Genomic DNA, 24,435 nt, shown 5'->3' with positions numbered 1-24,435 from the left:
TTAATGTTATTACTTTCATCTCCAAATAGGAGAGATTTCTAGAGATTTTAAAGCCGCTGTAGTCTTCTGTTATGCATACTTCATGTATTGCTTTCTTTTTCAAATGCCACTTCTGTTTAGTATTTTGTGACTTAGATATTATTTCTGTATAGCATCACATGCAACAACTAATCAGTTCATTTTAAAAACTCTGTCACTGATAGGAAATGCTTAAATATGAGAAACAGTGTATCTGAATCAGCACAAATTCTGAGTCTGTTACCAGAGGGGTTTTTGTTCGTTTGTTTAAGAAATGGATCGTTTAAATTACACGAACACAGCTCTAAAATGATAGCTATGAAGATGTGAAGAGGTTACTGGCTTTTGTTGTTATTAGTCCTGAAGAGTCATTATGAAGATGTTCCATTTAATGAACTCACACAGTGAAAACAAAATACTCCCTCAATAGGGATCTCAAAGAATACTTGAAATCTGCTAATGCTCCTGGCTTAGTTGTCAGTAGGTGTGTTTTAGAAACAGCAAAAAGCACTTGCTGCTCAATAGGTGCTCCTGGAGGTTGTTAAACTAGATAACAGTACTGCTGCAGAGACGCTGTGGTTTAATTTGTTGTGGTCAGATTCCTTCTGATTTATTTATTTATTTATTTATTAATAAGAGAAGTGGGAGAAGCGAGGTCTTTTGGATACAGTGTGGTCCAATTGTAAATCCTGGAATTAATATGACCAAGACACTTGACAAATGAAACTATCAGGACTGTCTGTGTAGTTGCCATTAGAAAACACATGCATCATGAACTTATGGACAATATATTAGTTTCAAACTTTACTAAAAAGCAATTGCTGAGAAGCTATTCATGATTTCTGCAAGTGCCAAGGAGATTAGAGGAATGTATTATATATGGACTGGATTTCCCTAGAATATTACACCAATATTTTTAACATTTCAGAGAAAAACAAGTGTGCAGAGTTTGTCTTTAAAGCCTGCTAGCAGATTTTAATTTTATGATTTTCAGCAATAAACTCGATTTTTAAAATGCATACTTGGAGAAGTAGTACACAAGGGGATCTGAGAGAAGGAGATATATCTATTATTATCCTAAAATATCATTAAATTGTCTATTCAGAAATGTGAGTTTGGTGATAGTACAGATTCATCACAGAATCTGAAAGATTTTCAAAAAATAATTACTAATATCATTGTTTATTTCTGTGTACACATTTCTATTGTCTGTGCACAGCTCGATCTATAGCAACTTGATCTAACTGAAACAACGAGCAGAGGGGAAGTTACCAGGCCCCAATTCTACAGTTTATAAGAGGTGCATCAATCTAGCTCTGTGCAGTAAATCGCAGGAGCAGGGCCCAGCGCCGGAGTGCCCTCTCCTCCCTGGCCGCTCCTGTGACCCCCCCACCACCCAGCCTTACACCCTCGGTAGAGATAACTCAGCAAAGCATTTTTGGCTACTGCCCGTGACTAGAAAGGCTGACCGTAGCAAGGCACTCGTTAAGAAAGCCTGTGCTGACACCTTACTGACAGCCTGGAGTTGGTGCTAGCTAAGCAGGAGGGGCTGACTCAGTGGAGATTATTTACTGCTGAGTACGGGAAGGATAATGCTAAAGGGGTAAAGAGATGTGATACATTTCTTGATTAGAATTTTTTCAAGGTTATAGCAACAAAAAAATGCTCGTCGCAGAATAGCAAACATGATAGAATGAAGAAAAGTCGTTCAGGTTTAATGAACTGCGTAATACTGTTATAATTCTGTAGTATAATTCTGTAGAATTTGAGATACAATAGTCTATACTCTATTAGAGCTATGTTATAGTCTTCAGTATATTTATTATTGCTCTGAATTATTTTGCAAACTTGCCTTAGCGACAGCCATTGCTGCCCAAAGACTGAAACAATGTCAATTTTGCTAATATGCTTGTATTTTGACTTCCAGGGAAACAGTTTCTAGAAATGACATTTACCTATATTTCCAATGCTTTCTGATGTTGCTTTTAAACCTATCTTTACAGAAGAGGTCCAAATTGCCATTCCAATAATGAAACCAACCTTAGATAAAGTCCAACTGGCTGGACAGGCCTTGCCTCCTGGATTTCCTGCGCCATTTCTTTTTGCTGATGGTCTTTCATCAGTAGAAACACTATTAACCAACATTCAGGTAAATTGTTCTCTATAGGGCCAGGCTATGTCATGACAGATAAAATGTATTTCTTTTTCAGTCTCTTTAAAAAGTTTCAGAAACTATTTTGTATCTGCAATTCTAATTTCTTTTATTTAATGTAATGCTTAGGTTTTCACTGTCTGGCATTATTGATTATGAAAGAGTTTTATGCATTGTCTATTTGACTTAATAGTCGGCAATAATGGTCATATTAAAATTCACCAGTCTCATTATTCCTCCTTTGCTTCTCCCTGCAGTTGACCAAGGTCAGCAATGATATGGCACTTCATTTGTAATAAACTGTATCAGTAGGATGAATGTGCAAACGCTATACTGAATGATACCATGCCAGAAATTTGCTCTTATCTAACATTTAGCTACTTTAAATGCACAGTTGCATTCCAGGTCTATAGGTTCCTGATATTATTTTATTTTTCCTAGAGGAAGTAAAAGAAACAAATGGATGAATTTTGTCACTGCTGAAACAAAACGTTATTTTCAGCTCTTATATTTGCATGTGTTTTAGGGCCTTCTGAAAGTGGCTGTGGACAATGCCAGAGTCCAGGAAAAGCAGATACAGCAGGAAAAGAAAGAGTTAAAGATGGAGCTCTGTAGAGAGAGAGAACTAAGAGAGAGCTTGGAAAGGCAACTTACAGCTGAGCTGCAAAGCAGAGGTGAGTGAATGAAAAATGGAGTTTAGATATCTATTAAATGTATAACCCTTTGGCATTTCCAGCTGGAGCTATTGAGGACTCGGAGTTAACTGACATTCATACTTCAGTGTAATGCAGCAGTGGACTAGCACTGGTAATGAAAGATTTAAATTTAATAAAAACAGAATGAAGCACACTTTTCTGTAAGCAGACAGAACAGTGACTGAAGGATTATTTCCTGGAGGGCAACTGGCCACAGAGTGTTTTGGCTGGTTCTGTGGAGGAAGGCTGATTCAGTTTCATGGCTTTCACATGCATTATTACCACTCCGCCTGTGTATTCCCAGCCTGATTTCTTCATTTGACAGCTTTAATTTCTTTTGTTTCCTGCTATTATCCTCCAAGCATTGAGGATCAGTCTTATCTTGAGAAAGATAATATGTCTCTAATTTGGGTATTTAGGTGATTTTTTTTGATCATCTTACCACTTACCTAGCCTACACTTCCTGAGTAATGGAGATTTCTGTAGTTTAGGTATTAGTCAACTAATTTTTCTTGTGGAAAGCTTCAGTACAGCAAAATAGATGAAGTACAAGAAGTTGCCTACCCAAGTGCAAGATCTGAAACAAACAACCCTAGATAATTTCTTTTCCATCAGAAGAGTGAGATACAAAAGCACTCCCAATATGGGGCCTTCTAAGACAAAACCATGACTGTTTAGAAGCTTTTGATAATAATAGGCAATTAAATTGGTAAATCTAATTTTTCGCTGTGATATTGCAAAGCAGGCAGTCTTCTTTTTAAAATTCAAATCTTCATCTAAAGGAGAGAAATAGTTTTTTTATGTGCCAAAAGCTACTTCTAGATTACATCCATGAAATCAGAAAGATAAAGCTAGATAAGACCACAAACATAAGTGCCAAGTACTATCTGCCTGTGCATTTTGAATTGAAATTAGGTGTGGGGAACAGACCTGTCTACAGCACCAAGGCTCAGTAAGACTCAGTAAGAGGTTGACAAAGAAGGACACTTCTAAGTCGAATCGTGAAGGCTCAGTAAATACTATTGAAGTTGTTCAATTGCAGTGGGTGTTCAAAATCATTGCATCACCCCAGTGTAAGTGTAGATGAGACTGCTGTATTTCTATAAAACAAAACTTAATCTCGGTGTAGGCAGACAGCACACTATGTACCTCCTGAGTCACATTTAAGTCAACAAAAACCTTAAGTCATTCACAAACTTTGTTGGCTTCTGGCTCAAAGGAGAATTTCTCTAATAATCAATATCCTCAGAATTGTTTGTCTTTTAAGTCATCACCACATCCACATCTTCATTATTATAGAAAGTCAGAGAGAGGCTTTTCCACATGGTTTACTCAATTTTTCAAAGTTATGTTTCCAGATCACATTCTGGCATTAATAATTTATTAAGCCTCTCAGAGATTGCCCATGCAATGGTATCCTTTTATTCCCCTGACTTGAGCACTCACAAATCCAGACAGATCTGTAAAAGTTGATGAGAATGCAGATGAACAAGTGGTCACAAAAAGTTATGTAAATGCTGTTGATTTTCGCAGAATTCTTTCCATATTTTTTATTAATTTTTCTAACAATATTGTTGATTTGAAATTCACATTTGTCTAATATACAGGAGAAGCAAACAAATAAAATGGATTGCAAAATATTGCAAGGGTAAATTTACCTATAATTTTAACAATATTTCGGAACAACGTTTGCCAGAGTGTATACACTAGCAGACTCTGAAATAGACTGTAAGTTAAGCATGGCATTCATGACGGAGCTCAAACTCTTTTTAGTCTGTTAGTTTTACCTACCTTTTCTAGTGCCATCACTTTTCCATTATGTATTAATTGTGCTTTAACAGCCATTCTTACAGTATATTTGCATTTCAGCAACAATTCAGAAACGCTTGAAGAAAGAAAAAAAGGCGAAGAGAAAATTGCAGGAAGCTTTGGAATTTGAATCAAAGAGAAGAGAACAAGTGGAACAGGCGCTTAAACAGGCCACATCAGGTGACGGTCTCAGGATGTTAAATGGTAATGTCTTAGTTGGCCTTTCACAGTTAACTTAAAATGATGTTTAATTAAGTGAAAAGCTGCATAAAGCAAATTCCAGAATAAAATACACAATCATTTCCTGAAATAATTAAAAATCTATTTCGGACCATGTGCTTTGGGTCATGAATTAAAACAAGAAAAGTCCGCAACTAGAGAAACAGAGCAGTTTACACAGGCATGACAAGAAATGCTGAATATATTACCAGAGAAATCTGTTACAGTGCCAGCTAAGACAATGTGAGATTTGGTTCCTATAAGGTTCTCTGAACTCTTCTGTCCCAGCAGATTCAATTTTAGAACTGCTGAGCTTCATTTTAAAAGCTGTTTGGCTGAAGTTTCCTTAGCCTCAGGATCTATTAAGTTTGTTAAATATGTATCAGCTTTATGAGCTGACTAGGTTTTTGAATACTTCCCAAATAGTCCTAGAAAACAAAATCAAATCAGTTAATTTGATTAACAGGGTGATTATGTTCCAGGTAGTGGGAGGATTCACTTCTCCTGTTTAATGTGGTTCTGATCAAATTGTACAATGTTGGTTTGAATCTTTGAGAATGAACCTACCTGAGTTTTAAGTAATTTCAGGTTCTGCAGCAAAGGTTTAGTCTCTGCATGCTTATCCTGAAGTCTCTGCAGAGGCTCATAAATCAGTGTTACATTCAGTCTCTGCTGCTTTTGTGTGTCATGTAGTCTTCATGTTAACTTTGTGCTGCCTACTTCGGCTACTGCTAGCAACTGAGCCATAATAACATAAGCGGACCCTGAAAACTGCCAGAACTGCTGAGTGAAAATAATCAGTTTAACCTGTCCTTTGTTCTCGGTTGTGAGGGGCACCCAAGCTGTTTTTTAAAGCTAGGGCAAGCCTGTCTACATGAACTGCCATTGCAACACTCTGCAATGGACCATGAGTTGTGATTTATCTGCAGCACCTAAGAGATATAAACTCTTTAACTATGAGAGCAACATGTTTCAGAGGCATTCTCATCTGCTGGGTTTTATAGTCCAGCATATCACTGCAACCAGGAACTGGCTGGTTTTTCTGATGTACTGACAGTGAGCGGTGGTGATTCAGGCATGGATATACAGCATGTAGTTGCGCCATGATAAGGGAAAGTCTCCCAAGGGAGAGTGAGCGGACATAGCCAGCAGAGACCTTTTCTACCACCCCTACTGGATCAGAAAAAAGCCCAGATCAGATCCCACAGGCATAGCCAGCACCCTGTGGTGAATGTCAGATGAAAACTAAAATACTCCTATCCAGTAGGGTCATTCACCCACATTCTGTCATTGCTGGGAAGCACCTGCCGATCGCACTACAGTTAGGAGTACTCAGCAGTTCTGGAAGCCACAAATTAAAGGGTACCAACACGCCAGCAATGTGATTAACAGATCTTTACATCTGCTATTGTGGGCCTGCCTGCTAACATTTTGATTTGCAGGCACGCTCAGGTAGTCATATATATGTTAGTGCCTGCAAGAAGCTGATATTTACATGCTAATCTGATTGCACATGCAAATCGGGTAGCTCATTAGCATCTTAATCCACAATTTAATTGCAGGTACAATTTTATGGCAACAAAATGTGAAGGGCTATTCTGAATATTTTTAATTTAACTCTGACGGTCTGTCTCATTTAACAGATGCTGTTATTAGTTACAGATGACTTTGTCATTTTACGTATATACGAATTATTCTCTAAAAGGTTTGAAAAGAGAGAACCTTTTGAGAGTAATAGCCCAGTGCCCTGAACTTTCCTTGCAAAAAAGAACCTGAATAAGGGGAACCCTATGTAATGAGTCACCTGTAATTTTATAAGAAAAAAATATATACATGGAAGTATTACTTATTTGCTTGTAAATATTTATAGGGCTAAATATACACATATCACATATTTCATATAAACATATATGACTAGATATACTAGTCATACTACTTAATAGTAAGTACTCTTACATGTACTTTCATCAGTTGCCCTGCTTTGACACAAGGGTTCGGTCAGGCTGCACAGTGACCAGCAAAATGTCATCTTTGCAATAGGCACTGACAAGTCCAACAGAGCAACCTGAGAAGGCACCAGTACAGTTATTCTGTACTTGAGAATGTCAAGAACAGGCTTCTACACAGAAAAACTTTAAAACTGTACACACGTCTCCCTTTTCGTTTTTTTTCTTTCTTTTTTTTTTTTCCTTTCCTGCTGTAATTTCTAAGTGCTGTATTATAAGGGAAGCAGATGTTTCTCCAGGATTCGAGGTACCATGGATTCAAATCACATACCCTTCATGCTAATCCTTGTTGGCACAAGGTGGATAATGGCATCTGTTATCGTAACACCCTGGGGTGTTTGAGCCCTCAGCCCCACCCCAAAGGACTGTGCATACAGAGGTATTATCAAGACAAAATTAAATAGTTCAAAACCGCATGTCATTATGACACTTTCTCAACTTGTAAAAAACAGCACAGTCCATTTCGAAAGGCTCCTCTCAGAAATCTGGAAATGTTTCACAAAAATCACACGTAATTTTGCTTTGGGTGATGGAACATTCTTACAATATCCCGAGCTAAGTCTTTTAAACGAAATATTGCAACAGTCACTATCTATAACATACGCTCACACATACGCACATGCACACACGTGCTGACTGGTACTGGCTATATTCTCTAATTCTCTACTTTGCAGGTATATGCCTGGGAAAGCCAATTTGGTTTAATATTATCACAGTTTAATTTCCACTTTTATTTTTCATATGTCAGATGCCCTCATTCTCCAAGAGAATTTTACAGACAGATTATCATGTGTTGATTATTATCTGATCATCAGACAAATGTGAAGCACATTAAAAATAATTCAATGTTTGCACATTTTGAAAACGATTTACTACTGAAAATTCTATGAAGACCAAATGTTTTATGCAAGGCCGTGCAACTTGGTGATCACCCTAGTTTGCTATAAATATTTTTCTAAAGATGCATGAGAGAAGGACAAAGGGGAATGCATTAATCTTTGGTGTCACATCTTTCAGATGCTGGAATCCCAGATATGGAAATAGAACACAACGGAACCCAACACGACAGTGCAGCAATGCAAGGTGCAGTATGTACCTCCTCCCATCATTACTTTTTGAGATCAGGAATTATATTTGTTTAAATAGAGATGTGGGAAACTCTCATATTTAGCTGTCAGATATATGGGCTTAGTCCAAAACTGATTTTACACAGGATAGCAAGACAAACTACTACTGCTACACAGGTAGCAAGACAAAAGTTCCAGAGGTTTTAAATAAATCTTAAATATGCATTTAAATAAATGTGCACATACCGAAGGGAATTACAAGAATATCTGAGTTCTAGAGAATTCTATCTTAGGTATTGCCAGAACCAGTACAGTTAGAGATAGAAACATAACTTCTACCATTTCTCAACTGTTAAAGGCTTGACTTTGCATACCTCTGGTACGCATCTGTCGTCCATCTGTCATCTATATAGGAAAGCATTCAAATATTTTTACTGTCTCTTTTTGTGATTTTTGGTTCATATGCTATGCATTACAAAGAAAGAGAGTTACAACTTCATTTTTATATATGCATATATATACATATATAATACATCTGTATATGTGTGTGTGTATGATTGGAGTTGTGCACTAAATATTGCAGTTTGAAATTTGTTTCTGCCTGAAATAGTCAAAATATTGGATAAGCACTTGGGATGTGTATTTAAATTTGACAAGCAGATTATTCGTACCGTTTATAATTCTGCTTATGATATCTGCTGAGATAAGCGCTCAGCGCTCTTCCAATGACATTCTGTGAGTCCAAGGTGCATCTGGACAGAATCTAGTGGAAAAAAAGGAAGTTAATTTCTGTATTTAACTGAAGAAAAAAAATACAGTTATCTCAAATCTGACTTTCCATCAAAAATGAATGTAAACAGCTGTGGGGAGAGTGATGCATTGCAACTTCCAATAACCATTTACCTATTAGAAGAACTTTCTTAAACTTCCCGTAGTCTACTGATGAAAGAATGCCCTGTGATTTTATGATTTTTATTTCAGATTTTTTTTTAATCTTATCCCAACTATGTCATTCTTCAATTCTAAAAGGCTTTGGGTCACAAAGTTTTTGTTCGGGTTAAAAGCCTGAACCAAGGGAGACCTGGATATTCACTGGTTATATTCAGTATCGCTGAATTTGATACCCCTCTGTGAAAGCAGAATGTGTCAATTCTTGTCTTCACCACAATAATGAATGACAGCACACATTGGCTTCTCTGACAATTTCAGTGTGGTAATCCTGTTCATATGTAAATGTGTGATGAGTTTATCCAGTTCTTTCACTAAGCACTCTCAGCTGATCAAAAAGATTTCTGAAGAACCCTCTGTAGAGCATGTTTAGGTTACAAAGTGTTTCTATTCTGTAGCAGCATCTCCTCCCTTTTTATTTCTGCTGATACTGTAGTATCTTTTTATTCTATTTTCCTTTGATTACAGTTTGTAAAACTTGTCAGCTACTCTTACACTGCGCTCTAACAATTTGAGCACACTCCCTCCATTGCCCCCTTCATTTGCTGCCTTTTGTTTTTTGGGCCCTGGGAGCAGGAAGGATCAAAACACGTGTCCCTAATACAACACTGTTTCCAAGCATCCAAAATCTCTCTTGTGCACAGAAAAAAGCTTTAGCATCAATGCAGACCTTTCTTTTTCTGTTGTCAATAGCTCTGCTGGACAGAAATCTATCATTCACACAGTGCTTTTCCTTTGAAATTCAATTAGTTTCACTGCCAGTATCTCCTTAAGATGGCTTAAAGGAAAATTGCAAAAATACGGCACAGCCATCTTTCACAGTGATTAAGTCATATCATATTTTATGCTCATTTCTTAAAATGATTTTATTAACACAAGCTGTTCATTTACTGGGATTCTGATATGCATTATAAATCTCTTCCATTTAGTAGAGTCATTTTCTCTATGCTTTGTATATTAATTGAACTGAAATTTTGTGTTGACAAGACTAAAACTTTTTTGAACTTTACAGTCTAATAGTTCCATCCTCTATACACCTGATCTTCTAGTCCAGCATAGCTTAGCCTGAGAGAAGGTTTTTAGCTGAGAAAATAGATAAGTAATAGTTCCTGTAGTTACGAAGCCCCCTGCATAGCCGAGTGGTGTAGGAGAGGGTGATGCATGCACACAGATACCCTTCTGGTCTTGCTTCCATAACTCACTCTTGGGCAAGATAGTACATCAGCCATTTTATCAACCAATCTCCGTTTCACATAAAATAAACATACTGGGTGTCATTAAGTGCACCTTCAGATCAATGATTTTTGCAAATGACATTCAAGTACCATTCGAGTAGTGCATTTTTGCTGATAAAAGCAAATTAAATTAGCACAACTACAAGTGTGCTGATAAAAACTAAAACTGAACAGCAGCACCATTAGCTAACAAAGTAATATTTTCTCTTTACTGCTTTCTGCCATTTAGTTATTATCCTATTGGAAATCTAATTATAATCCTTTTACTCCCTAGTCAAACTTCACAGTTTTTGCAAGCTTAGCACTGACAAGTGATTTCATTACATTTGATTGCCCGCGCCCAGATTGACTTAACTTCACTCCGAGACCTAAAAGCCCTCTCAGTTTCTCAGATTCCCTGTTTGCACATTACAGCAACAGCTCCTTTAATTAATTAGCATGAACAGCAGTAACATGAACTGCTGAACAGAAAATAACATCATTTTATGATCGCAGGGAGACTTCTCCTTTTGCATGTTTATACCTTAGTTAACTTTTGTATTACTATATTTCATTGTTAGGGGATATTGGAACAATCAGCAAAGCAATGTTATCTTAAAATTTTAAAAAATAGATGCTACCATAATACTTGGTGATAACAATTCACAAAAAATAAAAGACTCTAAATTTCAAGAACGAGGCAACAGCATAGGCGTACAGACTTACCTGAGATGAAAACTCGTTTCAGATGTAATGTCATTCACTGTACATGCAATGGGAGAGTCAAATGGGGCTGCTGCTGCTTTTGTTTGTGAAATAACCTGGCAGAGATTTAGCACAGAAACTGTCAGTAACCATGAATAACTTCTTGTTTTTATCTGTTTGCCAAAGATGAAGGACTGTTGACATTTGGGACATATTTTATTTTTTCTTATTTAGAAAAATAGGCTATATTTTTTCAATATTCTGATATAACCTGCTTATTTTTAAATCCAGCCTACAATAAAAAGGGGGGGGGGGGGGGAGGTGTAATGTTTTTTAAGAAGTTTAATTTCTTTGTTATTCTATCAAATTATACCTCCAGATGCTGCAATCCTCTGAAACCAACCATGCTAGGGAATTTCAGAGTAGTCCTCAATTGCAGGAGATAAATTCAACATCACAGAAATTACAGTGCTATTGTCCTGGTCTTCCTTTCACTGAAAAAAATGTTCAAGCACTTAGAGTTTAACATGAGAACAGACCAGAACCCTGTGATTAGAAACTCTGAGATTAAACTAAAGAGGCCTGATATATTCCCTGTGAGCAAGTCCTTCCTTCACTATCTTCTTCATTTGAGTCTCAGGTCTTTTCTTCGTTCTCCTGTCCAAACCATGCTGTCTCTAATGCATGTCCTACTCTGGCTGCTCTGACTTAGTAAACCTCTAGTAGCTGTCTTGTGCTGCGCCATTTTGCAGTGTTTTTAGAAAAAATCTTTTGACCTACCCCCACCTCCTGAAATAATTAACATGCAACTAAGTAGACTGTCATATCTGTGATACGGCAATGCACTAGTGAAAGCTGTCTCATTAGCTGCTAACCAAAAGGCAGCTCATGAGATTACAGTACTCACTGACTACATAGCTCTCCTTCTGGTGTTCAAATGCAGGGCTTTAAAAATAATGGTGTCATTGATCTTGATCTCAGTGTTATTTGTGCTTTTGGTACAGAATATTTTTCTGAATCTCTGTCTCTGTAACCACACACAAGATGGAGGAAGCTGAGATTTTGTGATTTACTGAAAACAAAAAGTGAGGAAAGGTTCCCCCAGGAGACTCTTGAATGTGAAGGTCCATACCTTTCTATTCTTACAAAGGGCTCAAACATTTATTCAATAATTCAGTGTCAGTATTTCCTCAGCAGGAACCACTATGTTAACTCCCTTCCTACTCAAGCTGACAATGGCAATCCAGCATCTGCATAGTTAGTATTCAGTGAACATACTCTTGTCCTTGGCTATTGTTACTCACTACAATTCCTATTTTCTGTACAAGTTTTTAGGTCTTTTAACATAGATGTGGAAATACTTGACAGAGTCAAAAGTGGATAGTCCTAAGCACAAAGTAAGTGGGGCAGAAAACCAAATGGCACACCTCTGTGAGCGTGTAACAGTGCAGCACCGGGCGCCCAGGCCTAGGCCTGGCAGTGCTCCCAGCGGCAGCAGCACATCAGCTCCACGTAGGACAGCAGAGAGCACGCCTGTGGCAAAGGGGCGATCGGACAGAGCGAGAGATTAATAGAAAGAGCACGGAGCTTCATTCGTACTGCTGCTTACAGAAGCACTCGTTCCTGCTCTTCCATGAGTCTGGCAGGAACCATGCCCTGCTTAGTGTGCCATCTTTCCTCTTTCGCTGCTCAATTTGGAAAGTATTTACAGATAAATGGAAAAGTGTTGCTGGAGAACTAGCAAAGCAAGCAAAGAAGTCATTTTCACTCACTGTTGTTACTCTGCTGAATGACTAGCCCAAAAACATGAGAACCAGCCGCAGGCCTGGCCTTTTTTTGTGTGTGTGTGCGTGTGTGTGTGTGTTAGTGAAAGGATCCGTTTCTATGTTTTTTCTAACTGCTGTGGTCCTTATCCCACTATCGGGGGCCTGGATGCAGCCTCCTTCCAAGCTAGTCAACATGCTTTGCTAAGAGGTTTTGGGAAAGGCTTTTCTTGAGGGATTTCATCAATAATAGAGCCTAATACAAACTGTGTTCTCTGATACATTTTTTTTTTTAATGACAGACTGATTCAAACTAAACAGCCCCATCTTTGTCTGTTAGATTTAGTGTTACAGTATTGTCTTTTCTTTATTTTGCCGTATCCAAAGCTTAGCCTGGCTCTAATCTAACCAAAATGGTGACCCCACTTAGGTAGCCTAGGAGGGGTGGAGAGATCAGCTTGTGTCCAGTATACTTACGGTATCATCAAAGACTGGTTCAGCCCCTTGAGGAGAGTTGTGCAAAGCTTCTGGGAGCGTGTGGGTCTGGTACGTGGCTGCGCCCTTCCCTCCTGCTGCTCTACTGTCTGCATCTGAAGAAACACAACCACGTCTCAGTTCCACCTAACCTTTATTTTAGCAGCTCTCCCCACTCCTTCTTGGTCTAAATTGGCAAAGTGGGATTTTGAGTTTATTAGTTCATCTCTGCAACCCATATTCTCAGCAACATGTAGCGCTGGGTTTTGTTTCTTACGTAGCATGAATAATTTATAATTACTGATACAACACATTTATCCTTCTCTCATTATGGAGCAGACCGTGAATTTCCTTCATCCAATGACTTTTCCTCCAATTTGCAGTATGCTAAAATTATCTGAACAATCCCAAATTTTAGCTGTGTTGTTTAATCACAGCAAGCTGGCTACATCGCTGCTCCCCTTCCTGGCCTGGATTTCCACACCAACACTACCAGGCCACATTTCTTTACGCAAGTTGTGCGGGTACACATGGAAATTTTGTTTTGAAGTACTTTTATGGAAATACAGCTGAATTACTAACTTAACGATAATACAGACAAAGCCTTACAAGCATTCAGAAAATTCAAAGATGAATGCAGATTGTCCTGAGAGCAAGGGGAAAAAATAATCTGAGAAGAGAAGAAAGATGTGAATAAATAGGGAGACGGCAATTATTGCTTTGGATTTGTCCTGTTATACAGACATTAAAACCTTCACAGAAAGAGACAAATGTTGATATTGTTACTAAAAGAAAGTGCAAGAGATGCATGTACACTCTGGACTAACAACTCAGGGAAGACAACCTCATCCTGAGGGGAATTACAATTATTAACACAGGCTCTGGCGTACAGGGAGATGGTGAGATCTTTACTCGTGTTATACATTGTGAAGTGGAAAAAAATCCTTTCTAAATGTCTTGCTTATTAAGCCAGTCATGCATTTCACTGTAGGTTGTAAAGCAGTATAACATGCACAGGGGGCTCATAAGCATATTTTAGTGTTAGGGAATATCATTTATACAGTTTTTATATTGTCAATATTACCCCTAGAGAATGAGATTAGGCTTTAAACTACTGTAAATCTACACTTTTGCTCACCTTTGTATAATTTCATTTTTTAATAGAATGAAGCTCACATAAATGAATATTTGATTAAGGGATAAACCTAATAAAAGAATACATTTATTGCACACAGATTTATTCAAATCTTTGCTATATAATACAGTAAAATGCCATAAAATGGTATGTAGCATGCAGTCAGCTACAATGAGGAGATGGTGAATAATCTTCAAAAAGATGAATTTGACAACACCACATTGTCATTCATGTTTAAGTGGTAGCACGGATGTTCCTAATACTTTAATTCCTCATTGGTGGTTGCTGCATGACGTTGTTACTGCTATAGAGTTAAGTTTATTGCACAGCAACAAAAATGTATTTTTATTTCCGGCAAATAGATGAGAGCCTTATAAAAAGGGAAATATTTAACTATGTACTTTCTGTTTACTAATCATTAATATCTGTGTGGCTTGAGCACTGGCATTTGCCTTCTCTCTTACAACTGTTACAGATTGACCTTTCCTTAAGAAATAAAGGGAGTAGGAATGAAAAACTGAAACTTGTTCCAGAGTTTAAATAGTAACCTACAGTAACCTCAATGACCACTTCTTACCTTAGTTGGAGGAATAAGTTTAAAAATAAAATATTATAAAACATCAACAATTTATCTATCTATCTATATATATGTATATATATATTAGAAAACATTTAACTTTGGTTTTAGCTAATTTTTAAGCTTCAGGTTTGGTATCATAAGCCAGGTAAACGATGTTACTCCAAATACTCCATAGCTTCTTTACAAATTCAAATCTCTCACTGTACCTTCGTCTTCGTCAGCAAGTACAAGTGAGATGCCAGACACGGCCGGGGCAGGAGGACTTTCCATCACTTGGGGCAGCAAGGGAGGTGCGTGCATGCATGCAGGAGAGAGAAAGAGACAAGGGGCCAAGCCAGACAGCAGTAAACAAAACTGCTGTATGGGAGGTTCCTCGAGCTAATTGAACTATATGAACTATATATGAGCTAATTGAACCTGATGAACTGTAACTATTAAAGTGTATAAAGATCAATAACCAACAGGTGGTTTTGCTGATCCAGCCATCCAGCTGAGTGTTGTATCAGCTGCTTCATATCTTCCCCTCCCTGTAAATGTTTGAGAAGAACTAGCTGAATCTGTATTAATTTCAGTCTCCAAATATACTGTATTTGGCAGAGATTAAATACTCAAAGTATTTGTAAATTATTGGAGGAAAGAATCACAAAGAGTTGTATTTTAAATCCTATCACTTTATGTATCATTTCACGTGGCTTAATAAAGATGTAGGGCTTTTTAAAAATTGTGAGTTTGCTCCCTTAGATGAAAGATGATTTCATGGTTGTGAAACTTGTTTTTTTATTATAAAATAAAATATAAATATTATAATATATAATATTTTATATATTACAATATAAAATATTATAATATATAAATATCGTATATAAAATGTTTGTAGGCAGGAAAAGAGGCAGTTTCATCCTATCCTCCCTTACTGATCCCACTTCCAATAAATCCACTCTTACTTTGAATGTACATGTGGACCCCTCCCCTCATCTTTGCAGAGGCTCCTTGTCACCAAAAGGAACAACATAAATGTACACACACATGTGGTCTCTATCACCATCTTGCTTGTACAAACATCAAGCATCAAACACAGTAGTATAAAATGCAACTGATGCCTAGTGAACACTTAAATAGTGAGTTACGTACCTAATTTCTGCTGAGGTCCGTTGGTATTACATGCAGTGCTTCACTAAGCATGCCCCTAGATCCCATCCACTGTAGGTGGCTGGGCAAAAAGGCACTTTTGTGCATCTGGGTCCTGAGCCCAGACCCTCAAAGAGCGTAGACTTGCAGGCGGAAGATGCTCAGGGCCTGTAATGCTTTGGCTGCTTCTGTGCAGCATGCAGGACTGGTGTGTTACTGACTCACAGGAAAGCACACTCAGCAGAATTTCAGCCTTTGGATTGCCGATAGAGTATTTCTATGACTTTTTGAGGGCAAACATGTTGACCTGCAGATTTTGCCTGTGGCTACCTTATATTTTTTAGAAGTACAGCATTACTGTAGGCTAGATCACCCATAGCCTGCTATGGAAAAAATTGTGTGCAACTTCCTAATAACCAGAAGAAGAAACACAAAACAAAACAAAAACACAACAATGTTCGATATTTGTATTTCTGCTTACCCCCCCCCTCCCCAGGCTTTAATATTTGCAACAGTAAATCTTAAGACAATAATTTTAATCAGCCAAAGGCCTGAAACTAATTTTAGTCACTTCTTTGGAGGTTCCCAGGCTCCCAAACATTCCTTCGGAGATGTTCTGTCCCTGGCTCTTCCGATCTTTATTCTTGTTTACATCCAAAATACATATTAAATCATCTCTGTTTGGAGAGTCTGAGCCTCCTTAAAACCATGAAACATTCAATTACTAATTAGCTGTTTCCTGTTCCTAATGAAGTGAACATGTCGGATTTGGATTAAAATTCAGCTACTGCTCTCCTCTGTTTATGGTTCCAGATGTTTTTGTTTTATCGAGGAGGTTACTTTGACAGCTACTGCTAAATGATAAATCACTCATATTATAGCTGAAATGCATTTTGAAATTGAAATGTGGCAAACTTTGAGATTGCTCCAAGGATCAGTGTCAGTTAGCAGGTCAATACTTGTTCTTTCCTTATGAGTGTTCAGTATTGGCATATGTAAAACAGTAATGGGATAGATGTCAACATTATACAAAATGCTTCTCAATATTATCATTTTGCTATCATCTTCAAGATCAGCACTTGTGGGTTTAGCTGGGTGAATTCGTGATTCATTGTATAATGAACAAGAATATGGATTCTTGTTAGCTTTAGTTTCTGTGGGCATTTTAATATTTATTTTTTCTCTGGGCATAACATTTCTTAATGTGAAAAATCACAGTTGATGGGTAGTATAACGAGGAATATTTTGATAAAGGAAGTAAGTGGCTTTCTATTTATTTCCCTAAATAAAGAAAAATAATTTAAAAAGAAATGCATAAGTTTCTGAAGGAAAGAAGAGTTTTACAAAAAGCAGATATTGATTTACTTCTATTACATTTTTTAACACAGTGCAGTTTTATTTTAATGCACAGTTCTCTAGAAGGGGTTGCGCATGTAATGACGGCGTGCTGTAAAGCTGATGCCATGTTACTCTGTCTTACGGAGGCGTGTGATACAACGCAGCCTGCCCTCAGTTCAAAAACAAATGTCACAAAGGAGGGAAATGCAAATCAAAATACCTGCAGCCTCTGCTCGGCAACTGCCGGCTGGCTGGCACTGTTGGAAGCGGGTGGTTCGGGGCTGGGAGGCACCCAGGAGTGCCCCGGGGGCAGCTACTGAGCCACACACAAAGCAGGGATAAGGATGATATCAGTTCTTGGAAAACTACTGTCACATGACCCTTTAAATATTTATTGGTGCAAGAAACTACTGTAAGTTCAGCCCAGCTGAGTGCCTGTACCTGTGCCATCGGGACCGAAGTGCCAGTGCACTGAGACAGGCTCATTTGCCGGTGTAACACAAACCTCACTTACCAGGGCTTTGCAAGGCTTTGTCAGCAGGTGCCTGTTTCTCCAATGCAAAACGTTGTCGTAAACTCCGTTTATGTCACTTGTAGATCTGATAATTTGCCTTAAGAAAAACAAACAAACAAAAACCTTCCACAAACAAATGAAGGAACCCCACCCAAGTTTCAAATAATTCTAAAATGTGTAACTCTGTAATTGACCTTTTTTCTTCTTTTTTTTTTTTTCCCTCCAGAAAACAGAACATACATCAAACCTACTATTATGTACTGAAGGAAACACCTATTGTTGAAAAATGTATAATGATCACTATTTGAAGACTATATAGTTCATGAAAAACGTCCCTTCCAACCTTTGATGCCTTCAGTACTGTGTGAAGAACAGGATTTGTAGCATGAAACTTGAAGGACAATTTCAAGCAATTTACTGTTGCTGCATCGAAAACTGCCGTATTGTCATTAAGAAATATTGAGACTTTTTACAAGCTTACCATACCAAACCAAGCCTGTTGCAACAGATCATTTTTAGGTCCCCGGAGATAGAAAGGAGTTTTAGTATTTTTAAGCACATACAGGAATTATTCCCCCCCCCCCCCCCCCCCAAAAAAAAGAACTCTTTTTTGTTATTTTGTTTTTGTTTTTTTCCTAAGGAGGTAGCTATTACTGTATAGCAATGGCACAATGATTTTAAGCCACAAAGGTCCTCACTGGCTGTACATCATACAAGTCCAGTTTATCACTGAAACTGTTCAACATGGAGCTGTTTCGATTGTGTTTATAAATTAAGCTTTGTTTACTGAAGCAGATACTCGATATATATTACGTTTTAAAAAGAAATGTGTGTACATTTTTTAAAAGAATGATGTAAAAATTGTCCTTTCATTAGATGACCAATTCAAAAGTGTGAGCTAAACCCTAATAGCTGACGTAATACGAGGATTATAATTGATGCTTTTTTTATGCTCAGTTCAGCTTGGCTTTTGGTCTTTTAAGATGAAAAAATGAATATGCAGTAGAGTGTTAGATAATGGAAACTTTTAAGTATGGTTTCTCTGTTGTACCATATTAAGTTAAAGTACACATTCTTTGTTAAAAATGTTCTTGCTAAAAATACAGTATTAAAATTTTTTTGTTTGACTTTGGAAATCTTTTAAGAATTTTTTTTTGACTGTGAATTCCCATAGTTATTGTACTAATGCAAAACAATATTTTGCACTATTAAAAATACTTGAAGAAATTACTTAATAAAGAGGGTGGGTTGGTATCAAACATTTTCCTAATTATTTTATGTTACAAATTCCAAACTTTGCAATTAACTGGAACATTCTATGATTCCTTTCTCAAAATAGGTGACTGAAAGTTGGTTTGAGTCAAGTGGAATTAAGTAATCACCTGGTCACTCTCTACTCTCATTCATGGGTCAAAGGCACAACACTTATAAACTCAAGTTTATATGTGCATGCTTATATTTATATGCACATACCCTGAATTAAATCACTATTGCTTAAAGCAAAACAAATGAACAAACACCTTTAAATAGATCTATGGGGAATGTATTTCCTATAAATATGCATGCTACTGTACATGTGTATACTGTTCAAAATTCTATTTTTATCACTATTTTTTTCTGTATGTCTCATTTAACAGACTTTACCTAACTTTAAAAGTGTACTTTCAAACCATTATATAATAATACAACAGAAAGAAAATAATCTGCTTTTTCCTTGCTAAAAGAAACCTTTTAGATTAACTAGGTATTAGTTAAAGAAAACATGCTGGTCTCCATTTTACAGGTGATCAAGCTAATTATCAGACTAGTTCACCACACCTCACAATGTACAAACATGGTTTATTCCCTGTTAGTTGTATTGCAAGCATTCTAATAACTGCATTAATCACACTGCCAGTGATTAAATGACCAAAAATTGAATGATATGAAGAAACAGTGCTGCGAACTGTGAGTGCTGCAGCACCTGAAATTAAATTCTATGATTACTTATTAATTTTAGTTTCTACTCCATCAGGATTCTCTGAGATGAGGGTTAGGCCCTATTTCGATATCTTATTTTTTTAAAAGGACTTAAAACAGTCCTTGGGATACTGCAATGTTTCTGATTGATTGACTGAATGAACACTGGTATTGCTCTGAGGAATTGCAGATTTTGAAGATAGCTCTTTGACAAGTTCCCACTATCTTGCATTTTTTTTAGAAAGATTTAATGTAATTAAATTTTTCAGTCTTTGAACTGTTAGCATTTTTCGCATTTTCCTTTAGTCTCCATAAAGGCAATTTTAGCATTTTTTTTTCCCTGAGTGGCTGATCTACATTTCTTAAAGCTGCATTGATGCTGGGTTGATGATTTCATTGATTTCTAATTTGCCCTTCCCAGAATAGTTTTAAATGTCAAAGTACTGGCAAATGAGATTTAGGGAACTGATAAACTTCAGAGACTGAATCTCTTGTTAAGTCCTTATTAGGTAGCCCCTGGTAAATATTGACAAACCAAGACTCTGAGCTTTTTTACATTAAAAAAAAAGTGGAGATTGCAAAATTTCTTTCTTTCATTTTACTTCCTATCATCTCCTTGGTAATACTCCCAGTGACGCCCTCCTGCACAGGGCCCTACCTGAGCCTTGCACTGACCCCAGGACTTCCACGTCGGTGTTTGGCCTGGCGCAGCCTGCCCAGGCTGTGGTTGCTGCTGTGAGGCCGCGTACAGGTGAGGAGCTGCTCCCAGCCTGCCATCAGGCCACGTCGAGCCCTCGTAAGCTGCAGCTCTGTAACGTCCTTTGCACCGGACACGCAGAGGTCTGGGGAACAGGACCGACACGGCACGTGTCTTCTTGTCCTTCAGGTAGTGTAAACCGCCTCCGTGTAGGCTTTGGCTGGTTCCAGGCACTGCAACTGAGCACAAAAAGGGGATGCAAGAAGGAAATTGCTTTCATGTCCTATTTTCCAGGTCTCTCTTGTCATTAAAAGGTGGAATGAGATGGGGTTGTTCACTCTGACAAGATTGGGGGAGAATTAATTACCATTTATGTGTAGATATAAGCTGCAAAGAGCAGGAAAGTAACCATTCCCTGTCTGGGGTGGTTCTGTATCCAGTACAGGCCAGCGTGTGCAGTTTTCAGCACGCTGTTACCCCACGTGCTCATTGCTGCATGGTGATACAGAACAGCAAACGCAGGCGATGTTCAGCTTAAATTTCTCATGGCCTTAATTTCACATCTGGCTGCAGTGAGCACCCTCCTTGCTCATCCTGTCTTTTAAGCAGTGGAACAAGCTGAGCGGGGCTGTTCAGGGGGAACCACGTCCTCCAGCCAGGGGCAGAGCATGCCCAGGGCAGCAGGGAATTCTGCCTTCACCCCTCCAGCTCGCTTTGAGCTGAGCAGCCCCTGCTGGCTACAGCCACTGACCTGGCAGCCCAAGGGGCATTGCCAAGAGAGACTCTGCAAATGCCTGAGGGGAGCCTGGGCCGTGGCCGTGCCCATGCCCTTGGCGCTGTGGGCAGAGCAGGTGAGGCTGTGGGGCACAGGCCGGGGGACACCCAGCTGGCAGGGGGCTGCCCCCTGTATCCACAGCTGCCGCGGTTCCCTCCAAAGCAGCTCCTTGGTCGGGGATTGCCTCCGAGATGGCGGCGTGCCAAGGAAGGTGGTGGTAGCTGGGCACAAGGTGATCTGGGCTAAATGCAGGCAAGTTAATGGATGATGTATTTCAGCAATTTTATGAATCCTGTGTAATGCGGCCTGCTATCGTAATAAACTAACGGAATCAATAGTGACCAATCTCAATTTAAAATCTGGAGCTATAGTACTACACAGCGAGAACGCTCTCCGTTATAAATGCCTGGCAGTGCATTAAAAGCTGAATGCTGGCTTAAGTAATTGCTATCTACAAGTAAGTGGCCCATTAATATATTTATTTACAAAATATTTCTGGTAACATGACAAAATGTGGGCTAACCCAAATTGTTACACGTTTCCTTCATAGCCTCAGCCGAGCTCCACAACTGCTGCTGTGTGTCTGGGCTCTGGGCTCCACAGCAGTGCACCCAGTCCCGCTGGCCCCGGGCTGGAGTTCCGTTACCTCTGGCAGCAGTCCTGACCCCCGGGCTTCCCGCTGCTCTCCCACTGCTGCTTCCTGCCACCGCACCGCAGCATCCTGCCCGTGCTCCTGTCCCCTGCTGCCACGGGGAGGCATGGAGAGGGAAAGGGATTTGCAGGGTGTTTTGCCATTTATTTTTTTAAAGCCAGGCCATGTGCTGTAATTATTTGTTATGTGCACCACAAATGTTTAGGGCCTTGTAAAAAATCACTGTTCAGAAAAATTTTGACATTAGTTCTGTCTGCAAATAAGGGCATCTTTGACTGTTGGAAGTTGGGACAAAAGGAGAGGAAAAACAAGTATTTTTTAAAATTCTGAATCTATAGATGACATGAATCGCTATACTTTTACGCTTGTACCTCAAAAAATCAATTGAAATGAACAAATTCAGTGTCAGCACAGCACAAACACTGCGACTGGTTCCCTTTGTATTGTATCATCCACTTCTGCTTCTTTTTGCCAGCTAACACTGTTCTTAATAGATCATCTTTTGCATGAAAATTGGAGTGTGGTAATCTAAGGAAGGGAAAAAAATCTTATTGGAGTTCATTTTTTAAAATAAAGAAGTACTATTATTCTGAATTCCATTCAACAATACAGTAAGATTCTACTACATCTTCATTATGTGACTGTTGACATAATCCAAACTTATGAACATGAACACAGAACCATATATTAAAATGCTCTTATGATAACTGATACCAAATACCAAAAAAAAAATAAAAATCTTTTAAGTACTTTAACTTTTTAGAAAGACATTTGGCGCTTTCTTTGAAAATACATGCATCAGTTGCACAAAAGTGACGCCAAAATACGTATTCACTGAGTAGTGGATCCCTTTCAGTATATAACAGCTCTTTGCTTTGGTTGTCTACAAGAGGGGCTAGTTGTGGGAAAAGGAAAAGTTTTTGCTGTCCCTGAAATAGAAATTGCTCTTCATGCTGTTTCAAAGTTATAATGGACTTCACAGCTTGCTGGTGTGCTCTCTGTGATGAGTGTACCTGCCCAGCTAATTGCAGATCTTACCTCTAAGACAAATCCAGCTCTATGAAGAAACAATGTTTAAGGTCATTATCTTAAAATGTGAAATGTTAAAAAACAAGCTGGGTTGGATAAGGCCATGCATATGCCTGCTGGTCCCAATAACAGAGCAAACGCCCAATATTTGGGAATAAGTTGGGTTGATCAGAGGGATGGTGGAGACAAAATACCTAGAGAAGTTGCAAGTTCATTTTGAGCTATACAAAACCAGCCAATCTCTAATTCTGCATTCTGTCCTCCAGCCAGCCTAACTGATGTACACATATTTAGTTTTCTTAAAGGTCTGAAATAAGACAATGTGTGGAAACAGTCATTTTGAATTGTTGGGTGAACACAAGGTTTCTTCCTAATGAAGTCTGCATTACAGTTCCTTCATAATAAATATCGTAAACACGGCACGTTGCTTGTTACGCATGCACCCATGCCACGGTATCACACGCACTGCCGGGGACTGAAGCACGCTGCCCACCCGGCATCGGGGGCTGCACACAGGCAGCCTGCAGAGCCCGCGCCGGTCTCATTGCAGCACCTGGCCTTGGCCTGAAACCTTGGTCTTAGGACTGAAAGGCCACAGGGCGAAAATCAACGTGCCCCCCACTCCCACCAAAGTGGCCAAATACAAAGGAAATCTTCTTTTTCTGTTGTTTTTTTTTTTTTTTCATGAAATGATGAGTTTGTTGAGAAGAAAGAATAAACAGAAACAAAGAATAAACTTTAACCTTGTTTCACTGTGTATGAGGAGGAAATACCTGTTTCATGTTTCCCCTGTTGATTCCTGCCATTAGTTGAAGTCTGTTTATTCCCAGAGCTGTGCTGCCATCAGTTGATGATGCTGGGGCACTTACAGAGAGGTTTTGGCAGGAAAAAATGTTTTATCATTCTTACTATTACAAAACACAATGTTTTTCTTAGTAGACCAGTCCAAAGCATTGCCATTTAAATTGCTGCATTGTCTCCCTTGATGTCAGATAGGGAAAAAAATCTAAAAGTAGGAAAACAGACAAAAAAAAAAAAAAAAGAAAAGCTAGTAACTTATCTAAACTCCCGATTGTCCTGTTGTCCTGACTGGACTGGTTTTTTTGTTGTTTGTTTTCTTTTGTTTTTTTAATAGTTCTATAGAACCGATGAAGACAGGAATGGTAATCAGACATTTTTGGTGTCAGATCAGTACTTTGCATTTTATGTGATCATTTACACCTGTGCAAGTATTTGATAGCATTTGACAGCTGATTTATTAGCATTTGACACCCATATTACACATGTTGAAATGACTCTACAATGTGCAAAGCAGTGGAAAAATCACTGATTCCTTTCATAGCTTTTTCCTGGTAGTTTAATAACGAGATTACATTCCAAAGGAACAAATGAATTCCTCACACCCTTACTGTAATTCTGTATTTCTTCTAATATTTATTATGTTCTGCTCACATTAACTTGAAAAAAAAAAAGGAAAAAAAAAGAAAAGCAGTTGTGTTTAATTCACAGAGCTGATTCACAGACACTGGCTCTGAAACCAAATCAAACCCAGGCCATG

At 38.4% G+C, this 24,435-nt stretch overlaps 1 protein-coding gene across 1 annotated transcript in view; it reads left to right on the top strand.

The window, feature by feature from the left end:
* DACH2 (dachshund family transcription factor 2) overlaps positions 1 to 18,901 on the top strand; it is a 289,244-nt gene extending 270,343 nt beyond the window's left edge. The window contains 5 exon segments of the mRNA XM_067005164.1: positions 2,022 to 2,167; positions 2,697 to 2,844; positions 4,735 to 4,878; positions 7,917 to 7,982; positions 17,992 to 18,901. Coding sequence (XP_066861265.1) covers positions 2,022 to 2,167; positions 2,697 to 2,844; positions 4,735 to 4,878; positions 7,917 to 7,982; positions 17,992 to 18,029 — 542 coding nt within the window. The 3' untranslated portion in view covers positions 18,030 to 18,901.
* The last annotated feature ends 5,534 nt before the right edge of the window (positions 18,902 to 24,435 follow it).

This window comes from Anser cygnoides, chromosome 13, assembly GCF_040182565.1.
Source record: "Anser cygnoides isolate HZ-2024a breed goose chromosome 13, Taihu_goose_T2T_genome, whole genome shotgun sequence".
Taxonomy (NCBI): domain Eukaryota; kingdom Metazoa; phylum Chordata; class Aves; order Anseriformes; family Anatidae; genus Anser; species Anser cygnoides.
Note: the sequence above shows the minus strand (reverse complement) of the source record. Positions and strands in the feature narration are given on the sequence as shown.